Genomic DNA, 25,476 nt, shown 5'->3' on the forward strand with positions numbered 1-25,476 from the left:
ATACTGAGGCGTGTCTGATTTGACCTGATACGCGTTGACGACTGTAGATACATTTAGATTTGCTGGGCTTCTCGTTTTATTTGCTTTTCAAATATGTGGATTTAATTTTTTTTCCCGACCTGAAACATACTCTAGATTTTGCAAAAAAATGATTAAAACAACATTGATATTGTTTTACTGTGAATATATATATGTATGTACATAATATATATACATATATATATATATATATATACATATATAGGTACTTATAGAGCAATTTTAGCATGATTATTTACAACTGTATAACAAATAGCACAAATAAGTTTTCAGTAGATGGCGACATTGGTGGTGATGAAATAACGTTGGCTTTCAGTGACACAGATGGATCAAAGGAGACATTGATTTTATTTATTTTTTCATTGTGTATTTATGGATACTTTTACCTTCCATAGTTCATACTTTTGTCTTATATTTTGAAAATATATATATGTCTTTTCTCTGAGCAGAAGGAATTGTCTTTTACATTCCTAAATAAAATGTGGATCAAAGCATACCTGTGTTTTTTTTGTTCTTACCAACTAACATTTTGCCAATACACAAAAATCATAGTTGGAGATTAACTGAAGTGACTGAGTGAAATTATGCAGCTACAGTATCCTCTGCTCAAATGTTTGTTTTCTCACTCACAGATAGATTTTCTGGCATAATGAAGAATGAAAAGTAAAATGTTTTATATAAAAAAACAAATAACTATGAATGTCAATTAAAGAAATAGAATATTTATCTAAAACAAAAATGCCATGTGAATTATCAGTGATTTATCTCTCCCCATCATCAGTTCCTCAACTGACACAACTATGACAATCAGCTCTTATATACACAGTAAAGGCTGAGAGCTGACAGTAAAAGTGAAGTTATGTTGCCCTCTAGTGGCCAGTATCTATCTGTGACTTTTAATCCTAACACCTCTAAACAAGTGCTGCCCTCTTGATCTGATCCAAAACCAAACTCCTTGCATTCATTCATCTGAAGTGTGGAGTTCACACTATCCGTCTTTGGTAGACTGAAGATGGTCACGCTCATAAATCATTACAGAAAAACTTAAACGATCCGAACAGTGACACGAATATTCTGTTCCGCTCGTCTCGCTCTGTCCTTCTGAAATGTAAGAAACTAAAACAAACGCGAGGAATAACTTGCAAGTTAAAAATGACGTCCAAAAAACCCAAAGGTACACGTTACAAAGACAAGACACGAAAGCAGAAAAAAAACATAAAAAGAACAAGAAAAAACGAATTAAGTTTCTCCGTTGATTGACCGCGTGACAGTTTGAAATCTAAAGTAATTACAACAATGCAGCAGAAAGGGGAAACTGCTGCGGCTCAATTACAACCAGTCCTCTGGCGACAGCGTCTGCCCATCAATCACCGATTACTCCATGAAACCAGAAGACTCAATGACACAGAGTGCAGAGCCACAGCTTCTCCTTTAGTTGCGTTATTGTCTGTGCGTCGTCAGCTCGAGCGTCTCTCACCATGATTTATCAGCGGTCACTCGGACGTCTGACGCACGACCGTTAAAACTGTGTACAAGTGAGTGTTAAAACAGTCCTCTTGTTCCACGTCTTTCTTTTCGGTCTCCGTCCGCGTACAAGTCCTTCAGAGCCCCTTTTGACAGGTCCACGTGTGGCTACTTTATATATGAATGTGTTTAGATATATTTTTTGCTGAAAGATAATATAAGGTCACATTTAGCACGGGATAAGGCTACAGGGTTTGACGGGGATCATCTCATTTCATCCACAATCAACACAAATGTGAAAAAAATATGAATAAGCGGCGAATATCCTGCCGTCAAATAAAATATTTAAAAAGTGTGGTGGGCTAAAAACAATGTTATGAATACGGGTTATATGTGAATAAGCAGCAGGGCGACCCCCTCTGTACTGTCTCTCAGTAAAAAGAACACAGGCAGGTGTTTGTTTTGGGTTTGTTTTTTTTCCCTTTAAGCATCTGTTCGTCATTGTCCATGTCTGCATGCACGAGTCACTGTCACTCCCATGACCTCAAACAGTCGGATGTTCAGGAGCTGTTCAAGGGTTGGAGCTGTTGCATCATGTTGGTGAGTTCCTCGATCAGGCACTTGAAGGCGATTCTCCTATCGGGCGATTGCTCCCAGCACCTGCGCATCAGCTCATATACCTGTGTCAAACAAGGATCGAGTGAGGTCACAAAAAAGCTGAGGAATACATAAAAAATGTGTTGACATGGACATGTTTACGTCACGTTATTCCCACTAGTAGCACAAGAGAGATTCAAACTTTTAAAATCAGAAATGCACTGATGCGATTGTTTTGTGTCTGAGTTTTTAAGGTGGTTATTCTAAATATATGAATTTCACATTCATCTGAAATATACAGTCTTCTAACGCCTTGGTTGACATCAAATTCAAGGACTTTTCAGTGAAATTTACCTAAATACCAACTTGACTTCTTTCTTGCCCAAAATTCTATTAAGTGCCAGGATTTCAAAGACCTGTGGAAACCCTGAATGCAACATAAAGCCAGAGATTGTTGTGGCTAAATCATCAACCTTTAACTTGTAAAACAAGTCTACCAGCATGGCCAGTGACATTCAAAGTGATATTTAAATCTCCGGTGACACTCTCTCTCTACTCTTCTTGTCTGCCTGCTTTCTATATCCTCTCTTTCTTCGGTTTGGACATTGGATTTATGTGGGTAGGTGTAGGTGACATTTGAATCACATAAAGTCTGTTTAAAAGTCTTCCGACTCATACAAGCATAAAAACTCTACCCATTGTGATGTCATTGTTCACGTTGAATATAAGAGGAGAGTTTCTTACGCGCTCGGGACAACCCTCAGGACGTGGCAGCCTCCTCCCGTCTTGCAACAAATTCACCAGTCGGATGATGGTCATCTGACCCTGAGTCTGACCAATCATACTGAGGAAGAGCTGCGAGGTTGACGAAGAAAGAGATGGGTTATAAAATAACAGCAACAGGCTGATGAAAGCATAGATGGAATTAATCATTTAGTACTAAGTGATTAAATATAGAATAATTATGCAAAAGTATATTGATTCATTTATGTTAAATCCAGTTGTACAAAGTAAGAATGACATCAAATGTTGCTGTTCTCAATAGTGAGAGAGTGATGCCCACTGACCGTCATTGGGCTCTTGGTGGAGTCACAGTACGTGATGAGCTCGTACATCGTCACACCAAAGGACCAAACGTCTGAAGCAAGGTAAAACTTGCACAGAGTCAGACACTCCGGAGCGTACCTGAAAAATAAAAAACGCTGAGTGTCCGTCGTACTTTTTGTGTTCATGTGATCAGGCTCTCTGTGTTCACATGTATTTCATTTACAGTATATCATTTCTAAAGAATGTACTTAAATGCACATTGTATTATATCTGTCACTAGGGGTCTCTCAGTCAAAAACAAAAAACAAAAACACAAGACCTTGTGGGATGATGTCAGGAAGCAGTCTAATTTGGTCTAATTTGGTTCCCCTGTGTGTTTGCACTTAATAAGGAGAGCTGCCAGAAGTGACAGCAGAGACTGTAAAGCTGATGACATCATTAAAAATCAAACTGTTAACTCTGTTACCTTGAATATAAATACAGATTTTAATGGATTGCTGGGAAAGTGTTGGCTAATGTTAGTAAAACTATTCAACAAAATATGTAATATGTCGCACAGTTAGGGTATTGGAATGCAGAAATGTTACAAATCATATATTCAAATATCCTCTTTTATATAGATTGTTAATCTATAAGCAGCACCTGTGTCAGTGGAGTTGTCATGAGCTCATGTCCTTCATGAAAAATGGTTGATTGTTCACACAAAATCTTCTAGACAAACCAGCATCATTCACAAATTATTCCTATCCAGAGTGTCTAAGATTATATGTGGTAAAAGGTTCTGTCTCTGTAAATCATTCACATAACATTTGTCTGAAGATCATTTCTCTCTGACTGTGATTCTTTCCAATTGACATAGCATTCCACTATGGTTCCTCTTTTTTTCCAAGGTCTTGGCGATCATGTTTGACTCAGAAAGATTAAAACTTTTTTATTACTGTGTGTTTGTCCTCATTTCTCGCTTGTTGACTCACCAGAACACAGGGCAGTCGTGGTCATCCTTGACGGTGTAGTATCCCTCGTTTTCCTTGATGCTCTTGGTGAGGCCAAAGTCTCCAATCTTCACCGTCCTCTCGTTCTCCACCAGCACATTTCGGGCCGCCAGGTCTCTGTGGATGTAACTCCTTGTTCCCAAATATTCCATTCCCTAAAACAAAAAAATACAAGCGCAATCATTGAGTTCTCGGTGACTGGAACATGATGAACAAAGCTGTGTATCATCAATTAATTAAAACACCTACTGTACTGCCAATCATGTTGACTCTATCTCTCCTACATCTCCAAAACCATTAACATCAATGATTAACGGGATAATTAATTTGTCAGATCATTGAGATATTTTTTCCTGAGGTGACTTTGATCAAATCACATGACATTACTTAGTGTAGGAAAACAGTTAGTCAGCTGATGTTAGTCAGTGAAATGTAATCAGATGCAAAAATGCCAGCAGGTGTGTGCAGCGCTGTGACGACAAACCCATGTTATTACCTTGCATATCTGGATGGAATAGCTCAGCAGGGTGCAGAGGTTGGTCTTGCTCTTGTTTCTGGGCAGATACTCTTTCAAACTGCCCAGTGGAAGATACTCCATGATCAGCTTAATTGCCTGACCACCTAGAAACACATTTACACACAGATGCAGTCGGTGATTTAACAGCTGAAAAGATGCCTTACAATAGATCGACAGTTTAGTTTGCATTTAGTGTGTGTTGTCAAGTTGCACAGCATAAACCACAGATAGAGTAGGAGGAACTTGATGTTTTATAAAAACAGTAAAGCACAAACATATACACTAGATGTAATTCGCCTCTGCTCTAAGAGAAGTAAGTACAGCCAATATAAAAGGGAAAAGGTGCATAGGAAGAGTTTCAGAGAAACTGCCACTGAAAGGTCTTAATGTGATTTTGTTTTTTGACATGCACTGTGATGTGATTTGATTTGCAATGCACTTTATTAATGTTAAACTCCGCAGTTTGAACTGAAAAGGTGATTGAGCCAAATCTGAACAGCTGAATTAAAGCTGTTGCGATTTGCCAGTTGCTTTATTTTCATTTGAAAAGGATTGACTGTTCAGCTCTAGACACACTCAAACTTTTACTCTGCTGTCTACCTCCCTAATACATTTAAGCCTGAAAAGCTGAAACTCCAAATAGAGCTGCCATCATACGCGAGTGAAGATAACCGTTTAACATGAGTTAACGGGAGTGTAAAAATACAAAACCAACACCACGTCTATGCAAAACAGCTGGAGTCAGAAAGACATTTCATTGACCGCATATTTGTCAATGAGCATTTCTGTCCACAAACACGAACACATGCGCTCTCTCTTACCTTCCTCTTGGCAAATGCCCTTGTATTTGACAATGTTTTCATGGTAAAGTGCTTTCAGGATGTCGATCTCACTCGAGAGGTTGTTGCACTGCTCTTCCCGATTCTCAGGCTTCAGAGACTTCACTGCCACCAGTTCCCCAGTTTTGTCTCCCCGAGGGTCATAGCGGCACAGCTCCACCTTACCGAAGTGGCCCTGCATGAGGAACATGAGAAATGTCAGCATCAGACCATCGCAGGATAAAGAACAAAACCAATTATGATGATAGGTGCCGTTCTTGCCAACAAATTAGAGGCAGTCACGTCGATTAAGGGAGTTTATCCTCTCCAACCTTTAAAATTGCCTGTAACTCCCACTGTTTAAGGTGAGAGATCAGTTCTGACAATTTCAGATCACTCCACATATTTAAAAGCTTTTTTCCAAGTTCTGCTCTCACTCTCTGGACCATCATCTTTAGAATACTATGTGAGTGAATGCCATAGTGATTTTTAGTAAGACAGATAAGTAAGCTCCACTCTTATAATAATATATAATTATTATTATTGTTATTATTATTATTATTATTATTATTATTATTGTTACCGGGGGTGTAGTCTTCGTAATTTGCAGATATACAGCGTGTACCCACTACAAAATTACCAGGATTTACTTACCTATTAAAAATGTGCATTGATATGCATCAACACCGGTCAGACAATAAGATCAACTTAATTTTATTTCTTTTTCACAGCTCGTTTTTGGACATAAAGCACAAGTGGTGACACTGAAACAAAAATCCATTATCACCAAGGTACCTAAAAATAAATGACTGAACTCATGTAAATTTCCAAGTTATTTTTATGATGCATTGGAACTAATTAAATCAATGAATTAATTAATTTGTTAATTAATTACCTCTCCTAGGTCTCGAATCTTCTTCAGGAATCTCTTTTCAAACATAGTTGGGTCCACCACTGCTGTAGGTTGGGGTTTGATAGATGGGTCTGAGGAATGGAAAAAGGAAAAAGAAAAAAGAAAGAATATGTAAACCTGGTGTACCTTTTCTTCAACATATAGCAAACTTACATCATAGGAAGTGTACTGTGGTTGACAGTGTCAAAGTTTCCACCCAAAGATTCTGTGTAACTGTTACGTAACCGTTCACTTGCTCTGGTTTCCACATCCACACAAATACTTATTTTCTGATGACAATCCATTATTAAAGCGACCTCATTCTGCGTCACCATTTTCATCATCATGAATCATACAACATTTTATTCAACCTCTCTGAAATAGATCGATAGCGTTGCAGTGTTTTGTATCTGTTTCAGTTAAGTTTTAGTTTTGTGACTGAGTGTAGTATTTCATTCTGGCCAGCAGGTGGAAGAACAGAGTCTCTTCAGTCATCCACCGTTTGCTATGGGGCCCAGCTCAGGGGCAGATCAGTGATAATGTACCCAGTGAACTTCCTCATGAGCATTTTAGTTCAGTAAACAACTCTGTTTGCATCACTTGCGCGGCTGCCATTAGCTGAGACACAAAAAAAAACATTTCAACCGAGATTCAAACAGGAAACCCAAATTTTTGAACCCATTATGCAATATCTAGTGATTTGATTCACGCAAGTACGCACATTTGAACTTTAATGAGTTAAGTTTTTGAATGTTGCTGTGTGTAAAGCACATTTCTCTCACACTCACTTTTTTCTTCCAGCATGTCAATGTCTCTGACAATAGCCCTGAAGAAAGGCCTCTTCTTTGGGTCATAGTTCATGCAGTGGGTCATCAGTTCAGCCAGCTCTGTACAGTCTGGCGTGGCCAGCTGGCACTCCTTTTCATAGAATCTCTCCTTCTGCTCAGCACAGAGACACACATATGAATAGGGAGAGTACAAACCAAGTTTATGTGATTCTCAGTGTTTATTAGTGTTTGACAAAAGAGAAAGAAAAGCTAACACATTTGAAACTAAAAACATACATTGTAGATGTGTGTGATGGGCTTGTGTTGTGCTTATGTGCCTGTGTCCCAAATACCTCTGTGAGTTTCTTCTCATTGAGGGGGACTTCTCCATTATAGCAAATCTCCCACAGGGTGGTACCAAAGCCCCACTTGTCTGCTGCAATACTCAGGGCAGACACACTCTTGACGCACTCTGGAGCGATCCATGGGATACGATGCACACACTCTGGAACGGTCAAAAGTGTCAACTTTAGTGGCAGAAAAACACTCATGTGTTACAGTCACATGAAAGTCTATATGTCATCTACAGTTTGTTGGCTGAGGAAAAGATATGGCCCAATTAAGACAGAAAGAAAAAGGGCGCAGTCTCACATGGAGATGACTTGATGCTTTTTCTGATACATGTTTATGCTGTACTTTGCTCTGTAATATTTTGTCGCTGTGTATTACCAGGCAGTGGCAGATAACATTAAAACCTGGAGCTGTTTTTTCTGTTGTGGCTGTGTCTGTTTCTGTTGCACGCAATGAGCAAGAAAGCCCTAAAATTGCAGAACTGAAAGTCACAATTGTTTGTTTTATACTTTTAAAGGACCAATATATCATATCATATCATCTATTCGACTACATGCTAACATTCTAAACACATATTGTATATAAATGCACTCAAGGTAATAGTATGTAACTGCATGTATTCAGCCTAATCACTCTCAACAGTAAAGCAGAGAGCTGTCAGGATTAACAGGTTCACTGACAACATCCACTGCATGTACAAGGTCTCAGCACAAGTTGATTGAAGTATTGTACGTCACGGACTGGAACAAAGGCCAACGTCTACAAATTCATCTCATCAGATGATGAGATGTGTATGTTAACAAGTGCAGGCAGCCATGACTGGAAAACAGCTTGACTGATGGCGGGGAAAGATGATGAGGAGTGAAGAAGAGGAGAAACAGTGAAGGGGCTGGACGTGCACAGAAACTGGAGAGAGAAAGGAGATAATTCAGAATGAGCAGGGGACTACTAAAGTGGACCAAAAAAAGCTGGGTTTCCACAAAGTAGTTTTTTTCTTTTGCTTTCCATTAGGAATAGTACCAAAATAACAGGCCTTAACCTTTCCTCTTTTGGCACCCTTGGTACAGTACAGTCTAGATGGAGCTCCACCAACGACAGTCAGCTGACTGGCAGACAGACTTAACTCCCTTGCGACCGGTGTTTCTTCAATGCCCGCAGTCTCTTCTCATACAAAGCTTGACATCTTGTTGATACAAACAGTGACAAACGAGCAGGGAAAACAAGAGCTGCAGGATGTCCTATGTTGGGTTGTCTGTTGTGTCAACGGGCAGTGAACAACATACTCCACCTAGCAGGTAAAGGTACTTTTATCCCAATACTGTGCAAAATTTAACTGGAAACACTGCAAAAGAAAGTAAACTGTATTGAATAGTATTGAATAGATTTGATGATTTGAGTCATCAGAGGATGCTGGGAAGAAAAGAGGAGTGCTCCCACTCCCAGTGGATTTCTGAGCACTTTACTCATTATGTGTTCAATCAAATCCATGTATAAGGACATTGATGTGTAACTGGAAGACCGTTTGATTGGCAAAGTGTTGGAGACTGAGGAAGTGATGTTTGAGAGTTCTGGGAACCAAGAGCGAGAGAGGAGGAGTATCCCCAAGAGTGTACAACAATGGACATTTGCACAGAAACATTTCCAGTCCAAACTGTGGTTTGCAAATCCATCAGCTAACAGCCACATTGTGCAGTAGCACACCATTTCTGGCTCTGATAGATAAACAGAAACATGAGGCAGCCATTTGAGGGGAACTGTGCAATCTGAGAAATGTCCTTGCTGTATTGTCACTCTGAAAGGGGAAATGTGCTCACTGTGATGCTATTGATTTTGTGACAAATTTCATATTAGTGACAATCTGCTTGATCAGGAAAAGTTCAGAGGATGACTTTCAGGAGACAAAGACAAAAAAAAAACAAGATAAAAAAATAATGCACTGTCACTGGCTTTTTAGGGCAACTTATTATTTTACAGCAAAGATGTCTGTGTCTAAATGTAATAAAAATATATTATTACTATTATATAATAGTCAAATGTACAGCTGATTGGAAAAGAAAGTGGAAGTTACTGTTAAATGTCTGGTGGCTGTTTCGCAACATTTAGGTTTCACTTTAAGTAAGAGTGAGAAAGAATGTGTCGCTGTCTGTACTTTGTCCTCACCCTCTCTGGTAAGCACTGTGATGGGTATTCCTGGGTCGCTGAGCTTGATGAAGGGTCCTCCTTCCTCAGGGTCCAGTCCGTCTCTGGCCAGCAGGATGTTCTTAGCACAAACGAAGCCATGAACAAGCTTTTTATCCTCCTGCAAACACACAAACGTAAAATAACCTAATATTATACCCAACATAAAACAAAATTAACCTTGCATTGTGCCAGTAATGCCAAACAAAATGAACAGGATTTCCTTGATCACATTCCAATAATGTTTGTGCATGTTGTCTCTTACCAAGTAGCTGAGAGCTGAAGCCAGCTGCTTGGCAACCTGGAACTTCCATGGTGTGCCGAGTTGAGCCTGCTCTCTCCTTATAAACACATCCAAGGGTCCTAGTTGGACAAACTCCTCCACCATGATATCTTAAAATATAAAGACACAGAAAAAAATGAGACACACAGCATCACAATAAGTGACGCTCATGTGTCCACACTTATCTTGACATGCACTTACTCTCCTGGTGGCGGACACACACTCCATACAGCAGAACAATGTGTTTCTGGGAAACTTGTCGCATCATGCTGGCTGTTTCAAAGAAGGCCTGTCAACAGTAAGACAAATATGTCTTGATACAGTATAAATGTTTATAAATGTTGCATTTTAAGATGGGTAAAAAATTGTCCTCAAAAAAGTCCTAATAAAATCAGCGGCGCAAGTATGCGCCTGGTATCTCACCATGGAGATGTCCCTGTGTCCAGATCCCAGCACCTTCAGGACAACTTTGACCTCCTGAAAAGATGAGTAACCTGCGTCCTCATCCTCCTCGCTCTTCACCCGGAGTGTGCCCGAGTAGATGTTGGTTCTTGTGCCCCGACCGAGGTGCTCCTCCTGGTTAACAGAGAACAGATAAAAATATGAAACTGCATGAATTACATAAAATATCCACATTGAGAATCAACTTTATGGCTATGTTAATAGCAGGAATTCTGTGGTCAAGTTGGAATTTAGACAGGTGGAGTTGTCAATGTTGCCAATATTAACAGTTGAATGCATTCTTAACTAGAATTATTGCTTCACTGTATGCCATCGCCTACCCGAGTGCAAATGGAACTCACAAAGACATTTATGGTTGATCTCTATGCTCACTAAAAGTACAAGCACTGTGGGAGCTCAGATTCAGAGCTAGATAATATTTCATCATTCAGCAAGACAACAATCAGAAATATATGGTTAGGGTAAGTTAAGAGCTTTTCAAAATGAGGAGAGACTGACTGGCCAAGTCAGGCAGAGACCCCACACACAGTGAGAGCAGAAGATTTGCAGAGTTGCAGTAAAGCTCTTAAAGACAGAATCACCATATACACGATATAAACCCCATGAAACTAAAGTGGAGATTGTGTTAATTTAGTAACCATGGTGATGAAAATGACAGACATGTATACTTTGAATGGGATACACATTATGACCATTACTGACAGCAATAAATTCCCTGTTATATTATTACAAGAACTGCATCATTCCTTTCCTGTGTGGAAATCTTTGACTACTTGCTGTTTTATTGATGTTGTAAAGCACCCAGTGATGATTGACATTGAATATGCATGCCTGCGTACATTTTTCCTAGTAGCTGTATTGCCACCGCAATATGACCTGTTACCTGTTGAATCTCCTCTTTGAGAATGCGATGGAAACTGAGATGACTGTCCTGCATGGACGTCTGTGGGGACAATGCTCTCTCTTTAGTGACCACCAGCAGGTTGGACACCTCTGCAACACAAACACAAAAAACACACTTTTATAAAAGGGCCATGCAGTGGACTTTACATGAAAGAATACATGCTCAAAATTGTATATTTTCATAAATGTAGATATTATATTAGATTATTTTCAGTTTATATGTTATGAAATCCCTTAAGTGATATTGTGTCATGTGCTTGTATTGTTGTCTTACTGTAACTGTAAAAGGTTGTAGGTTGATTTTAATAAACACAGCAATAAATGATGTTCACTGCACTTAAATAGCACCTTAAATTGCTAGAGATATAAGATGCTCATATAAGCTCTGGCTTAGAGCATGAAAGTGAACCTGTGTTTATATGTGGTAAAACAAGCACTCAAAAATTACGTCAATGTGGCACTGATGTGAACAGCAGGTTGTGTTACTATGTGTGTGTGTGTATTTTTTTTGTTGATATACGAAGCAATGTGTGGGAGGACAAGTTAAAATATATCTGTTGCTGTACTATGTGTGTGCGTGGGTCTGTGCATGTGTCTGTGGGTGTCTAATGTTGTGACATACCCAACACTCTGTGGTTTACAAAAGGAGTAAAAGGCATCTGCGCTCCCTCAGCTTTAACCCACATTCACTGTGTTTTGAATACTCAGTTCTTTCTACCTAAAATCCATGTTTTAATGCAAAAGCCAAACACATCATGGACCCCCACCGCGCACTAAATATAACATGTTTCACTTTCCTTGCTTATTTTAAGAAAAGCCAAATTCTAGAAACACATGTACACCAACTCACTCTCAAACCCCATAGTTCTTTTATCCATTTTTTGTGATGCACATAACTTATTGCATAAAAATCATATGTTATAGACCCACTTCAACAAGTAAAACCAAACAGTCTCTATCTTATTCTTGTATTTTAACACTGACAATAATACAGCACTCGTCTCTTCCTTAATGACTCACAGAAAACTACCAGTCTTCACAAAATGATTGTGGATAGCAAAAACCAGAAAATACAATCATGTAAACAAAATATAAACAGCCCATTGCACGCATGCATACATGACTCCACCTTTCCCCCACCTTTTTGCTCCTGTGAAGTAAACACAAGAGTGTTTCTTTGGCTCCGGAAACCATCATTTACAACTCTCTTCCTCCCTGACACCATTTCACACAGACACAAGTTCTTCCTGGCTACCACCACTGCTCTCTCAGTGATCTAGAGATAAACACAGGCCTTGTTCAAACCTGCCATTTACATCCATCTCAGGTGTGAATCTTTCAGAGAGTCACAATTTGATCCAATTCCAAGTCCTTGGGTTACGATTCGATTTTTGATTTCAAAAACATTTTCAATTCGAAATTATTTTCAATTCAAAATAGATTCAGTATTTGGAGTAAAGAATATTTGCATGATTCAGTAGCTTTTATATTTGGGAAAAGGCACTGTAAACATAGACAATTTTAAACTTGCACAGGTACCCTGGGTATAACTCAAAAGGTCATGTTTAGGTAACTTATACATTGTGTGTTTTTCTCCATTCCGGTAAACAAATGCAGCTGCCTTTGTTTAGATCACCATGTCTTTCACTTTGGCTGCATTATGCTTACCTCTGGGCTGTGGGGGGCAGCAGCGCAGCAGCTGGAATTGCAGGTGGTCAGTTCGAAGACTCTGGCCCTCTAGATGCTCGAGCAGCTCCCTCAGAGAGGGCCGTACTGTGTCAGTGCCATACAGACGGTACCCCTCAGATGCCACCTCAATCTGGAAGTTCTTATATTGGCGCACAGGACGAGATTCCTTCAGATCAAGCTGGTTGGGAAAAAGAGAAGGTGAGGACACTAATAGAAGTTTTAGTTTAAGTGTAATAGGGAAAATATTAAATTACGGAGTCTCAGAAAGATTAGAGGAAGAGAAAAGAATGAAAGTTTAAAAGAAATGTGACACAAAGTCACATTGTTATTGAGATATAAGCTTATCACAGCACCACCAATGGTTTCAAGTTTCTATGTCTTGCAGTTTTTGCTACACAAACACTTAAAATAGGGGTATCAACTTTGACTTTTCCTGAAGAAAATGATATATTTCAATCCGGTTGGAGTCAGTCAGCTTTTGGCAATTGTTTAATGGTAATATTTGTATCTGTTTTGAACATACTAATACCTCAGTGCACACTACAGTGATGATGATGTACTGGTAGTCAGTGCAGCTCCAGCGCAGGATGTATGTGCCCTCCTCATTGCCCTCTTGACGCAGCTTGTGGATGGCATATTCCGTACTGTAGAGTGAAAAACATGTTGATCAGGGGGTGGATATAGGCTTTTATAAAAGTAGGTTTATGGTTTTAAAATAGTCTCTTAAATAATCTTTAGTGGTAGAAAGCCTTTATGGGTTTTGGGGTGTCTTCAATGTTTCACGTTTCAATGTTTTTCACTGTACCCTACATTCCCTCTAGGATTAATAATTATTGTTTATATGTAAATATTACTGACAAATACTAAGAAAGTCATGATTAAAAACTGTAGGTGAGGATGACAAAAAACCTAGGATGCCTGTGCAAGGGGATGTCAAGAAAGGCTAAGATCAAATACAAATTAGTCAGTAAAAAAGGGTTTCTTTAAGATAATGCCTGTGTTTTTGGATATAGCGCCAATGAACCTGCCAGTACAAACCATATGGGACCATGGCAGCCATTGCTGGTGTTGTGCACCACTGAAGCCGGGGCCACCTCCTTGCACAGGTAGTGGTGCGCATCGACTGTCAGCCTGAAGTAACCGTCCACAAGGGCAAGAAAGGAAAGTGCTTCGGTCCGAGAATTCATTTGCATCTCCTGAAAGAGAAGATGGGGAAAAAAGAAATCAAAAGACAAAGGGAAAACAAAATGTGTGGCGGCTAAACAGAAAGCCACAAACCTCCAGAGGCCTATTTCAAAGAGCAGTGATGTTTTACAACACTAACATCTACTTTCAGATGATGCATGACATCACAATTAATAATGAACCCTGGCTTCAATTATGTTAAAAATGAAAACAGCATTCTTGTTGGAGATTTTGTGGGTCTAATCGAGCAAACCACTCCCATGAGACAGCCAGGTGTTAAGACTAATTGGTAAGAGATCCACAAACATATTACAAATGGTGTCAATATCCCATTTAAATGTGAAACTACTTATATGGGCGATATACAGTTTGAAACAAAGGAAAAATATCCTACAAGAGATCATAAGAAATTGTGGAAGCTGTCATGTTTTGTAATGGAAGTTTGGCTTTCTAAACAAAAAGAAAATAACAAAAAAACATTTGAAAAATACATTTCAAATTAAATTTTCAGAAAATGTATGTGGAACAACGCCAGCAAAATTCTACATATTAGAGAAAATAAAATGATGTAAAGGTGATTACAAAACACATTTAGAGCAACGGGATAGGCCAGATATTGATGACCAAATAGAGCGTGTTCTGATTTGTTTTCATGTCTGTCTCACCATCCTCTTGTCCTGTCTATAGATGGTGACCACTGCCTCTTTGATGGCGGTGTGTATGATCTCATGGAAGTCACAGAACACCACCCATGTGACCTATTTTAAAAGATTAATAGAGCAGATATTAACATGTTAAACAGGAAAATGGACCATGCTTATTTGCAAATACTCTCTATGGTTGTCTTCCAAATATACAAAATTCATACACAGTTTCACTTACTGTAGCAGATTTTTCCCTCCAGGAAATGCCAGTGGTACCAGTGACCAATACCTCCATGTTGTTATTCTGAATTTGCCCCTGGTTCTGGTTATAGTACCCTAAAAAAGCAATTCAACATCACATCAGAGCAGTTACAAGGAGAGCCAAACTATTTAAATTGTTTAATAGTAACACAGTAGTTGTTTGGTTTTGTAATATTGTTTTAGAAGACCTTGTACTGTTTATTTAACGACTGAAGAATACCTTATTGGCCACAATAGCCACACAGCCACCTTATTGGCTGTGGCTACTCAGTATATTTCTGATGAAGGTGTTTAGGGTAATGAAAAAATCCCATTATGCAGCTATAGAAAACAGGTTTGAATCACTAGGGTTTGGTCTTTTAGTTTGTGATTTATGTGTCACACAAACATCTTGTTTCTTTCACTTTTGGTTTCCTTCATCTGCACAAAGTCTCACAATGTTTTTGGTATATTTGTGTATTTGAAATGCACTTATTGTACGTCGCTTTGGATAAAAGCGTCTGCCAAATGACATGTAATGTAATGTAGGGACAACAAAGTGCAAACTTACGATTGTGGGTGGTTCCCTGACAATATACACATAAATATAACAAACAAATACAATTATCAATACAGCTACATTATTAACCAAAAAGAAATAATCAGAAGTTTGTGATAGAAATCAAATATCAAATGACCACTTCTCTCGGTCTCACCTGTCTCTCTGTCATGGTTTGCCACAACTACAGTTTCTACAGAGGGATTATCCAGTTCCCTCATCTATAACCTCTTGTAACTAACAAATCTAATCTTACATAAAAAACAATATTAAGCTGTCGTATATGACATACCTGCCACTGTGCTTGAGAACATTAAATCAAGACCACTGACTAATCGACTTCCTGAAATATCACCAATCTTACCTCCATTGGCAAGCTCTCCTTCCTGTGTGACAACGAGATAGATGGGCTCAAACAGCTCGCTGCCCAGGCCACAGGTCAGGCCTTCCAGTGTGGCCAAGTACTTGATCTTCAGGTCATACGGAGTGATGTTGCTATCCTTGACTGTGCGGCCGTTGAATTCACTGAGGAATTTCTTGAAGACATTGTTGATGCGGATCCGTGTCAGTATGTTGCGCTGCTTAATGGTGCGGTTCAGTGACTCCGGGATAAAACGTTTGTAGCTGGTGTGAATGAAATCAAAAAGGAAGAAACATATTTCAAAAAATGTATTACTGACTGATGTGATTGTGGAAAATAATCTATTATTGTGTTTTCTTTGATTTCCACAGTTGTATTACATTCAATATTTCTTTAATTATTTAGCAAAGATGTATGATGTTTTAAAATAAATACATACTATGTACGTACAGTTCAGATTTATCAACAAAAATTAAGGAAGTGTATGTGGGATGCAGCTAGATTATAGAATATTTTTACAGAATGACAATATGTTACAATTAAACATGCATCGATTTGCTTGTGTATGTAGTTATATTACCTGACTTCATGGGGAACAGCTGGCACAGGCATGGTCATTGCATAGTGACTGATGGCAAGCACAGCCATGCCCAGACACTCATTTTCTATCTCGTGTTGCTCTGCCTCTGTCTGGGCTGTCCTCAGTGAAACCAACCCCTTCTGAAAGTCATGCTGGCCCTGAACAATAATATTTAGATGGAGAAAGCAAACATTTGGACATTTTAAATACACAAAACCAATAACTCTCTATAAACAAAAGGCTGCCAAGGTGAAATTAACAAATAAACTTGCAGGATATTCAGTGATTTGAGCTCAGCTATTGTCTGATTGGTACCCCACCTATTGCTGATCTTTAATGCACTTCCTGATATTATTTCCTCAGTTGTTGATGTTTTGAGACTCAACTGTTCAAAGTCGATCTTCAAGGTTTCAAGTGAATGTGTAAAGATACATAAGAGTTCAAAATGTTTTTGACAGTATCAAATTATTTTACGTGGTGCCAAAGTATATTGTATTCTTATATATAGAAAACAATGTAAGTAAGCAAGAATCCTTTCTGCCAAAATAATCTTAACAAATGGATAGATGGATGATGCAAGGACACACCTGTGCAAAAAGGTAGTCAAGAGATGCAGCATCCAGTAGGGGTGTTCCCTCTGGTGTTTTCTGTGGACTAAGTCCCCCTTTGAGTTTACTGATGCAGTGTCTCCACACTGGAGACTCTCCTTCAGTAGTGCCATGCCAGTTTCTGAAATAAAATCTGATAAGAGACACACAGGATAGTTTTATACAGCAGCACTATAGCTGAAAACAATAAGAAACACCCACAAAAACTCCCAACTAACAGCATATGCCAAACACAACACAGCTGCTGCTGTTTACTACACCATGATGAGTAATGCTATGTTAAAACACAGAAAGACAACTCATAACTCTGCCGAAGCACTGGCAGAAGTTGGGAGCTATTTTTGTGTGTGTGTGTGTGAAGATGTGAGAGAGGCCAAGGGGCAGAGAGGCTGCAGTGTTTTGGTTCCATTAGAATAACAAGGATGGCATTGAGCCTGGATTAACTGAATTCTGGCCTTTGACCATATGATTACAATGTTTAAATGCTAACATCTTTGTTATGTATTTTCTGCCTTTGTAAGGCACTTTGAATTGCCTTGGGTATGAATGAATAAACCTACCTTGCCCCAGTAAAGGGGCAATCTTTCTGTAGCTTTTTCTCTAGGTGTGGTAACACTAGTAAGTGTATTAGTCAGCCAACCACTAAATTATGAATCTAACTTGGTGTGGCACTGTTTAGTTCAGAGTGTTAGCATACTGATAACAGCCTTCAGCTAAATGACAAATGAATAGACCTAGTAGTTATGCGACAGATTTTTAGTCCTGTTGGAAACCTATCCTGCTGTCATGTTAATCCTTCTTTGCATTTGTTTATGCAAAATAATGTATATATATGTGTGTGTATATATATATATATACATATATATGTATATATATATATATATATACACATACATACATATACACATCAAGACTTGACCACATTTAGCTTTGTATGAAAGAATGTGCTACAGATGCAGAGCAAGCTGCAGCTAGAAAATACACACACAACATTTCAACAAAGTTACTCTTTGTACACTTACTTCTCTCCATTAGCTATAGTCAAAGCAGAGAGCAGAAATAAAGGAAGTGCATCTGACACCACAGTAAAGTGTGTTTTTCCTGTCTTTGCATGAAATAGCACCTAACATATAGAGTAGGTACCATAAAGAGAGTTTGAGTGCTTTCAAATGATCCAACCAGCTTTTGTAGAAAAGCACACAACTGAGATTAAGTAAAACTCTTCTTCTTTGGGTCTTATGCACAAACACTCATGCAGCAGGGCTCAACAATGCACATGTTTTGAGTAAAAGTGTGCAAAATGTAAAACGAATTAGGGAGCATCTGCACAAAACAAATTTCACCACAAGCCTCAATTCTTCTCAGTTAGGAGGCTGATAAGACATTAGTGATGATGCCATGGTGACACTGGTCGAGCTCAAAGTGAGTCAGATAAAATGCTTATAAAAGCCGGTGAACCAGTGTCAACCTTTGTGTCTAAACAGACGAAAGCTGTTTAAACTATTTTAACACTGCACTGTCACTGCACCTTGGAATGCGTAAATGTAAAATAATTAATTATTTTAATTAAACTAAAACAACATTATTATTTGAGCAAAGTTATTTACTGGAGAGACACACATATTCACAAAGCTCTACTGCAAATACTCATTAGTAAACCAAAGCATTCAGCTGAAGCTTAACACTTTTAGCCAGTTCTTTGCATTGCTATCCCTGGTTTTACCACTAGTAAATCATTTCGGCTGTCATTAATCAAATGTGGCTGCTGCTGGTTTGTAAGCTCTCAACAGAAAGATGTCAAATATACTGATTTGACAACTACTTTTTAAGTTAAAGTAGTTATATTCCAGTTTCAAACTGGCAACTCCATTGTGTCAGGCTCTGCTGTGACGGCATTCTTACCTCATGCGATAGTGCAACTTGATACTGGTCAAATCTGTGATCTTGAACTCATAGTTGGGGGGGTACCATGTGTGGGTCGTCTCGTTGTACAGGGAAAATAGATTATGGCACAAGGGGGAGATTACTGAGAAAGGGAATAGAAAAGAGAAAAGGTGATCAACCAAGATCTGTTCAAAGAGAAGAGCAAAGGCAAACTAACTAGTTCAAGCATCTGTATGATATACTAACACTATATGGACAAATGTATTGGGACACCTGATCATTACACCAAAAGGGAGTATAATGACATATTTAACTACATATACAGGAAAAATAAAAAAGGGCCTTCCTCAAACTGTTGCCACAAAGTGGGAAGCACAGCATTGTTAAAAATGTCTGGTATGCTGAAGTGTTGCCCTTCATTGGAGATTGGGGCCTAGTCCAAAGCCTGATTGAAGCACAAATACAAACCTTTGTCCATATTGTGTATGTAATGCCTATATTTAATGGAGGTCTTCAAATGCCTGTAATTGTTTTAACCTTTACACAGCCAACTATTGCAAGCAATCTTGTAACCACTAAGATTAATAATGGCTTGGCACATTTCCTGTAAAACTCATGAGGAAACATTTGTGATTGTCATTCTTCTTTGGAATTTCCTACACATAATTTCCTACTTTGACAGCTGAATGGTTGCACTTTAAATCTGTGTCTCCTGCTAGTTTTGTTGAAATATGCTCCAAAATATTAATAGATCAGAGTAAGGAGAATAAATTAACAGTTAGACGTCGTATCTGTGGCTAGAATATGTTGCTCTGGCTTAATAACAGGCAGAGGAGCTAGTGTGCAGACACTCACAGCTTTTTTTGGCAGCATCCACGCAGAGCTCCTCAACAGTGTAGCACCCTTTAAAGTACTCAAGCTGATGCAGGTCTGGTGTGTAAAAGTGGATCTCCAGGCCCCAAGTGGAAGAAGGAGAAGAGGAGAGTTGTGCTCTCTTGCTGGACCTCCTCATCTTCCCACAGAGTTGCCTGCTCAACTCCATCACCCCCAGAGTTGGCATTCAGAAACTGGTTACAAGATTGTGAAACAAAACAGAGTGGCAGTTATATTAAAAATCATTAATTCACAATTTGCATAAACAGCATTAATTATGAACAAAACTTTAACCTATTAAAGACACATTAGTTAACAATAGGCTATTGTTGCAACAAGTCTATAACTCTGTGGATCAAGGTAATCGCACCTTTATATTTACATTTATCTCAGGTCAATTTCAGCATATGGTTACTGTGTTATAAGTTAACTCTAATGTATGTTTAATGTATGTTCAATGTATGTTACTGCTACTGGATGCTTGAATTTCCTTCGGGACCAATAAAGTATCTATCTATCTATCTATCTATAGAGGGGCAAAAAACCATTTGACTGTTGAAGTGTGCACTGTTGGTTAATATTAAGTAGCTAATCAGGTACATCAGGTGTATTGGATGTGTTTGTGTGACCAAGATGTGCCTAGGTATGTAAATTGAATTCATGACGAGCACAATGGGATGACTTTTGTCAAAATTTGACTGTATAATGTGTCCATTGACCCTGTATTGCGACTCAATGGTATCCATAATGTGATTTTCTTTCCCTCCTTAAACCAAGGTTGAATGCATTACTTAAGACAACAACTTACAGGTAATGCAATGTCAGTCAGTCAGACATTTATCTAAATGGAATGAGACAGTGGTACATGCCACGTTCAACAGTACAAGAGTGTTTTTTAAGTCAACTACTACATTTAGCTGCCCCTGCTACCAATAAAATAAATGCTATCAGGCCAAATAGAAAATGAAGTCCTTTTTTTCGCCGAGTTAGTGCTTTAGGAAAATAATATGCAAAGAGGCCCTCAAAACAGGACACAGTGAGGCTTCAAATTAACATGCTTCAAATGAAACTGGAAAATGTCTTTTTAAAACCTTGGATTGTTGATTGCACTGATAAAGCAAACTATTTAAGGTAAAGTAGCTACAGCTACTTTCAGCCGTTTCCGTTTGTCAAGTTTGTAAAACACTCATGATTGTGGAGGAGAAAATTATTTTTTAATCACAATATATAAATTTGTTTTTCCCAACCCTCATCTTCATTGCCATGGCATTTTTTTTAAATCTTTCTTTAAACCTATGTAAAAGGCGTAAAGCAGGAACTCCACTGATAAAGCGTACCAGCAAACACCACAACAAACAAACAAGGTATCAGTCCTTATGTCACACAGACAAATATGTAAATGTGTTAACAGGTTTAACCCTGAGCGCTTAATTATATTGCTGGAACATTAATCACCCCATAACTATGAGTAAGCAAAGCAGTCATTGTGCCAAGGACTCTGTAACAGCATGCATTTCTGATTTCTCAAGAAATTCAGCTGAGTCCACCTTTCACATGTCTGTGATTCCATAATTGAGTCAATGTCTCTTCCTCTTTCTACCCATGTTTAACAAAATATTTCATAATGTACTTGCTGGATACTAAAATCCATCCATCCATCCATCCATCCATGATCCTATATACTATGTGGGAGTCAAAGCCAGCTGATAATGAATAAGAGAGATAGGTTAGATCCATGACTCTCAAACTGCGGTACATGTACTGGTGGTACTTGGAGGAAAATCCAAAATACTGTTCCACTGTATGTACCAGGGTATGTGATCCGAGTGGAGCTGAGGAACGGACCACGTAGAAAATGTAACAAAATCAAATATTAATAATCATGCTGCTTTTTTGCTATACAGTTCTAGCTCGACTCAACTCGGCTCAGTTTGAGTATCAGGTCATTTTCCATCAATTCATAGTACCTCCTCAACATGATCCTCTCATCGGCCACCAAACACAGGAACATCTGCACATTGTCAATGGACCACGGTGTGTTTTAGCGGACAGCAACCATGAGCTATGCTAGTTGTAAAGCTCTTGTTGGTTTTTTAAAAAATGGCAGGTTTGATTCTTGTGCAGATCGCCGCGCTCATGACTCTTCCAGTGACGAAACTCTCCAGACTGCCAATCAGTGGGCGGCAGTCTGCTGACGTCACATTTCAGTATCAGCTCAGCTCGCTTGGAACCTTGCCAGATCAAGTTGAGTCCAGTAGTGCTACCATTATATAATGGAAAAGCCATTGAGTCACCAGGCATAGCTTTGGGGTTCTGCTACTGCTCTTGGTCACATTCTGCCTATCATTATTCAACAACATATTAAAAAATATGGTATCAATAAAACAGAGCTTTATCAAATCAGTGTTGACTAATATAATAGAGTGCATACACTGATCTTCAATATTCCCTTTCACTCATGTTTGTCAATATTAATATTTAGGAAAGTATTTTTTGATTTTATTCATTTGCAGAAAAATGTATGTGAATGTATTATAGAGTTAATGTTAAAACTGTAACTACCTGTTTAGAGTCAACAAGCTCGTACAGACTGTTGACATAGCAGATGTTTGATAACTTCACTTCTTTTCATCTCATATCAGCTTTGAAGCTTATTGCATGCCATATTGCTCTTTTTCCTAGTTATATTATACTGCTTGCTACAAAAATGGAAGAACCAATGGAACAAAACTATCCTAAGTCACAACACCATATCCTGAAAAGCAGTGTATGTGAGTATTTTGGGGGTGTAGCCAATCACCTATGAACCACTTCTATTCACACCCCCGTAAAGGACATTTTAGAGAGGACAGCCCATGTCTAATGAGTTTGGACTGTGGGAGGAAGCCATAGTACCTGGAGGAAAGTCCATGCGGACACAAGGAGAATATGCAAACCTTTGAATATTGCTGCTGTGAGGCCAACCACTGCACATTGATTGTAATGATTAACTGACTTAAAACCATAAAGTTGATAGCTATCGGTGAAACTGGCAAATTAAATGATGAGTTGAAATTAACATAACAAATAACATGTTTTTCTCATTCCTAATTTGATCATTAATGAGATTTTTACTAATGCGAGAATATCCTTGACGTCTCTATTACTCAAGGAATTGGCCGCAAACGCTAAAAGGTGATTTGTTGATTTACAGCCCGGAAGAACTCTAACCTAGTGCTCTTTCAAATTAAATATCATCCTTTTTCTGAACAAAAATAACCAGCAAACTTCAAAATTGGGAGGTTCAACTACTATAATACAAAGATATATGCTCAAAACCAAGTAATAGTAAAGAGTAAAGATAGGGATTAATTTGATGAAATCTCTCTTTTTTGACATTTGCTTAATTAATGAATCAATAAAATTAACTAGCACATTACTTAGTAGTGCAAACAATCATTGCCCTGAAATGAAAAATAACAGTAGCGTTCAGTTTTATTCCCCGTGTTGAGACAAAAACAGAATGGAGGAGGGAGGAGTAAACATAAAAATTATATAGTTGCAATTCATTTTAAAAATTTTAATACAGCACTGAAACACAGACTGAGTTGAATATTTTTTGTCAGGCTTGTTTCTCTTGAAATATTATGACATGACATTATGATAACTGTAAAAAAAAAAAAGTGCTTTAAACGTTATTAATACAGGACCGTCTACCTTGATTTGGCTCGTGACTGTAATCGTATAGCAAATTGAATACAAATGTGTCCGTGTTTGTTAGTTAGATACACAGGAAAGAGATAGAATTAATGTTATTATTGTTATAAGCAGTATTGCTGACGTTGACAGAGAGTTGTTGTGACACTATCAGTACATATTTTGCTGTGAACATTTTACAGTGAAAAATAATATGAAGAAGAATGGGTTCATTGTAAAATAATAAGGCTCCTCTTTGTGGCACTTCAAAAACAATCACTAGAACTGCATGTTGACGAGCTACACACTGATATTTACTAAAAACGTGATTTTCCCGATTATAGACATTCACACTGATCAAAATTGTGTGGGTATTTTTTTATGACTCGATGATTGGAAATAATACTATATTGTGTCGCCCCTATTACGTCAGACAAGACCATCGATCTGCGTGTGTTGAATTAGCTAAGCCCGGTCCTTTTTCTTTCTTTTTTGTTTTTTTGAAAGCTAAAGCCACCCGAAATCGGATGTGTACCGAAATGACAACAGCGGAGAAACTTAACAAACAATCGGCTGTGTTCGGTAGACCCGACGATTGGCCTTCACTTCGATGGAGGAGCATCTAACAAATGCGGATTTATTTACTCACCTAGCGAGCTTTAGCCAGACAGCTGGCAAGTTGCTTCCGTTTCGTTCAGTACATTGGACGTTCGGGCCAAGTTGAAGCTCCCTCCCTGGGGCAACTTTGACTTTCGCTTAACGACAGTTTAATTCCAACGCTTGCCAGGACGAATATTCAGTATCCAGAGAAAAAAGAAACGATGTTAAGTCCAAGGAAAACCTTGTTGTTTCGGATGTGGGGAGACGTAGTGGTTCTGGGTTCTTGCTAACGCTTCCTGACAAGTAGCAGCCCCCTTCCCGAAAACCACGCAGAGACCGTCAATAGAACACGGACACTGATTGGCTACTGGGCCTGTCAGTCAAGATGACGCTATTAACCCCTTGTTACACTCAGGGGTGCACATCAGAACACATCTATCTATCTATCTTGAAAATGTTAACTGCTGTGACTTAATTACATTAATTAAGTTGTTTTTTTGTTTTTTTTAATGCAAGATTCTTTATTTGAAAAATGTTTTTTGTTTGGTATACTTATAATTTCTATACACAAATCAGTTGATGAAGGAAATAATAAACTAATAAATATTGTGCTTGCTTCAAGGTCTTTGCTTGTATGAAATGTAAAACATGTGCTTGTGCTTCAAAAACATGACAACGTGTTGTTATTGTCCGTTTATTATCACAGATGCAAGGCCGCACACATCTGGCAAATTTGCATAACTGTTCTCTTTGTGGTTCGTTTATTCAAAAGGAATGACCACTCCTCCACTCCACTCCTGTTTACATCATAGCATATCAGTTTCATGTATGCTGCTTTGTTTTCCTTTTAGAAGAGAAAGTCAGGAATCTTAGACAAATGCATTAAAAAAAAAAAATATTTCCTTAAAGGCAGGAATCAGCAGGTCAGCCATGTCATATGAAAAAACAGTGGAGTTCCCCTGCTGACTACAGACAAGGGGAATGTTTGTATAGATAGTGCTGTATGTTAAGTTTTATCAATAATATTTTTATAATAACTGGCTGTGAAAGTTAATACAATCCTACAACACACGTAAGGACATAATCCCCTTAGATAAATCCATTTACCGGTGGACACAGGAAGTGAAAACATAGTTAAACCTGGAGTGAGTTGTTGTTATAAACTGTATCCCACTTGATCTGTCTTCCAATAAAAATGGAGGAACAAGGATGTGATTTCTGTGTAACAATGAAGTGCCGTGGGGGGGTCACTTTAAGGCAGGGGTTTC

General features: G+C 38.4%; 1 protein-coding gene across 1 annotated transcript; it reads right to left on the minus strand.

Moving 5' to 3' along the window:
• Positions 1-368: 368 nt before the first annotated feature.
• Positions 369-24,526, minus strand: jak1 (Janus kinase 1). The gene is made up of 25 exons (XM_044043805.1): positions 24,258-24,526; positions 19,916-20,127; positions 19,079-19,202; positions 17,156-17,309; positions 16,569-16,726; positions 15,992-16,251; positions 15,067-15,164; positions 14,850-14,942; positions 14,038-14,195; positions 13,529-13,643; positions 12,979-13,177; positions 11,291-11,400; positions 10,369-10,521; positions 10,147-10,234; positions 9,928-10,055; positions 9,645-9,783; positions 7,487-7,638; positions 7,155-7,305; positions 6,370-6,458; positions 5,478-5,670; positions 4,636-4,760; positions 4,122-4,294; positions 3,168-3,285; positions 2,845-2,955; positions 369-2,183 (listed from the first exon to the last, which is right to left on the minus strand). The coding sequence occupies exons 2-25, from the start codon at positions 20,118-20,120 to the stop codon at positions 2,064-2,066; spliced, it is 3,414 nt and encodes a 1,137-aa protein (XP_043899740.1). The 5' UTR covers positions 20,121-20,127; positions 24,258-24,526; the 3' UTR covers positions 369-2,063.
• Between the last annotated feature and the right edge of the window lie 950 nt (positions 24,527-25,476).

The sequence above is a fragment of the Solea senegalensis genome, linkage group LG14 (genome assembly GCF_019176455.1).
Source record: "Solea senegalensis isolate Sse05_10M linkage group LG14, IFAPA_SoseM_1, whole genome shotgun sequence".
Classification (NCBI taxonomy): Eukaryota; Metazoa; Chordata; class Actinopteri; order Pleuronectiformes; family Soleidae; genus Solea; species Solea senegalensis.

What these genes read in the sequence shown, in the direction of transcription:
- jak1 (XM_044043805.1), bottom strand. Translation starts at nt 20,120, where the DNA reads ATGCCAACTCTGGGGGTGATGGAGTTGAGCAGGCAACTCTGTGGGAAG. An exon ending in GGAGGGAAAAATCTGCTACA is followed by an intron (nt 14,943 to 15,066) that starts GTAAGTGAAACT and finishes CTTTTAAAATAG; the next exon opens with GTCACATGGGTGGTGTTCTG. An exon ending in GGCTGCCATGGTCCCATATG is followed by an intron (nt 13,644 to 14,037) that starts GTTTGTACTGGC and finishes TTCACTCTACAG; the next exon opens with TACGGAATATGCCATCCACA.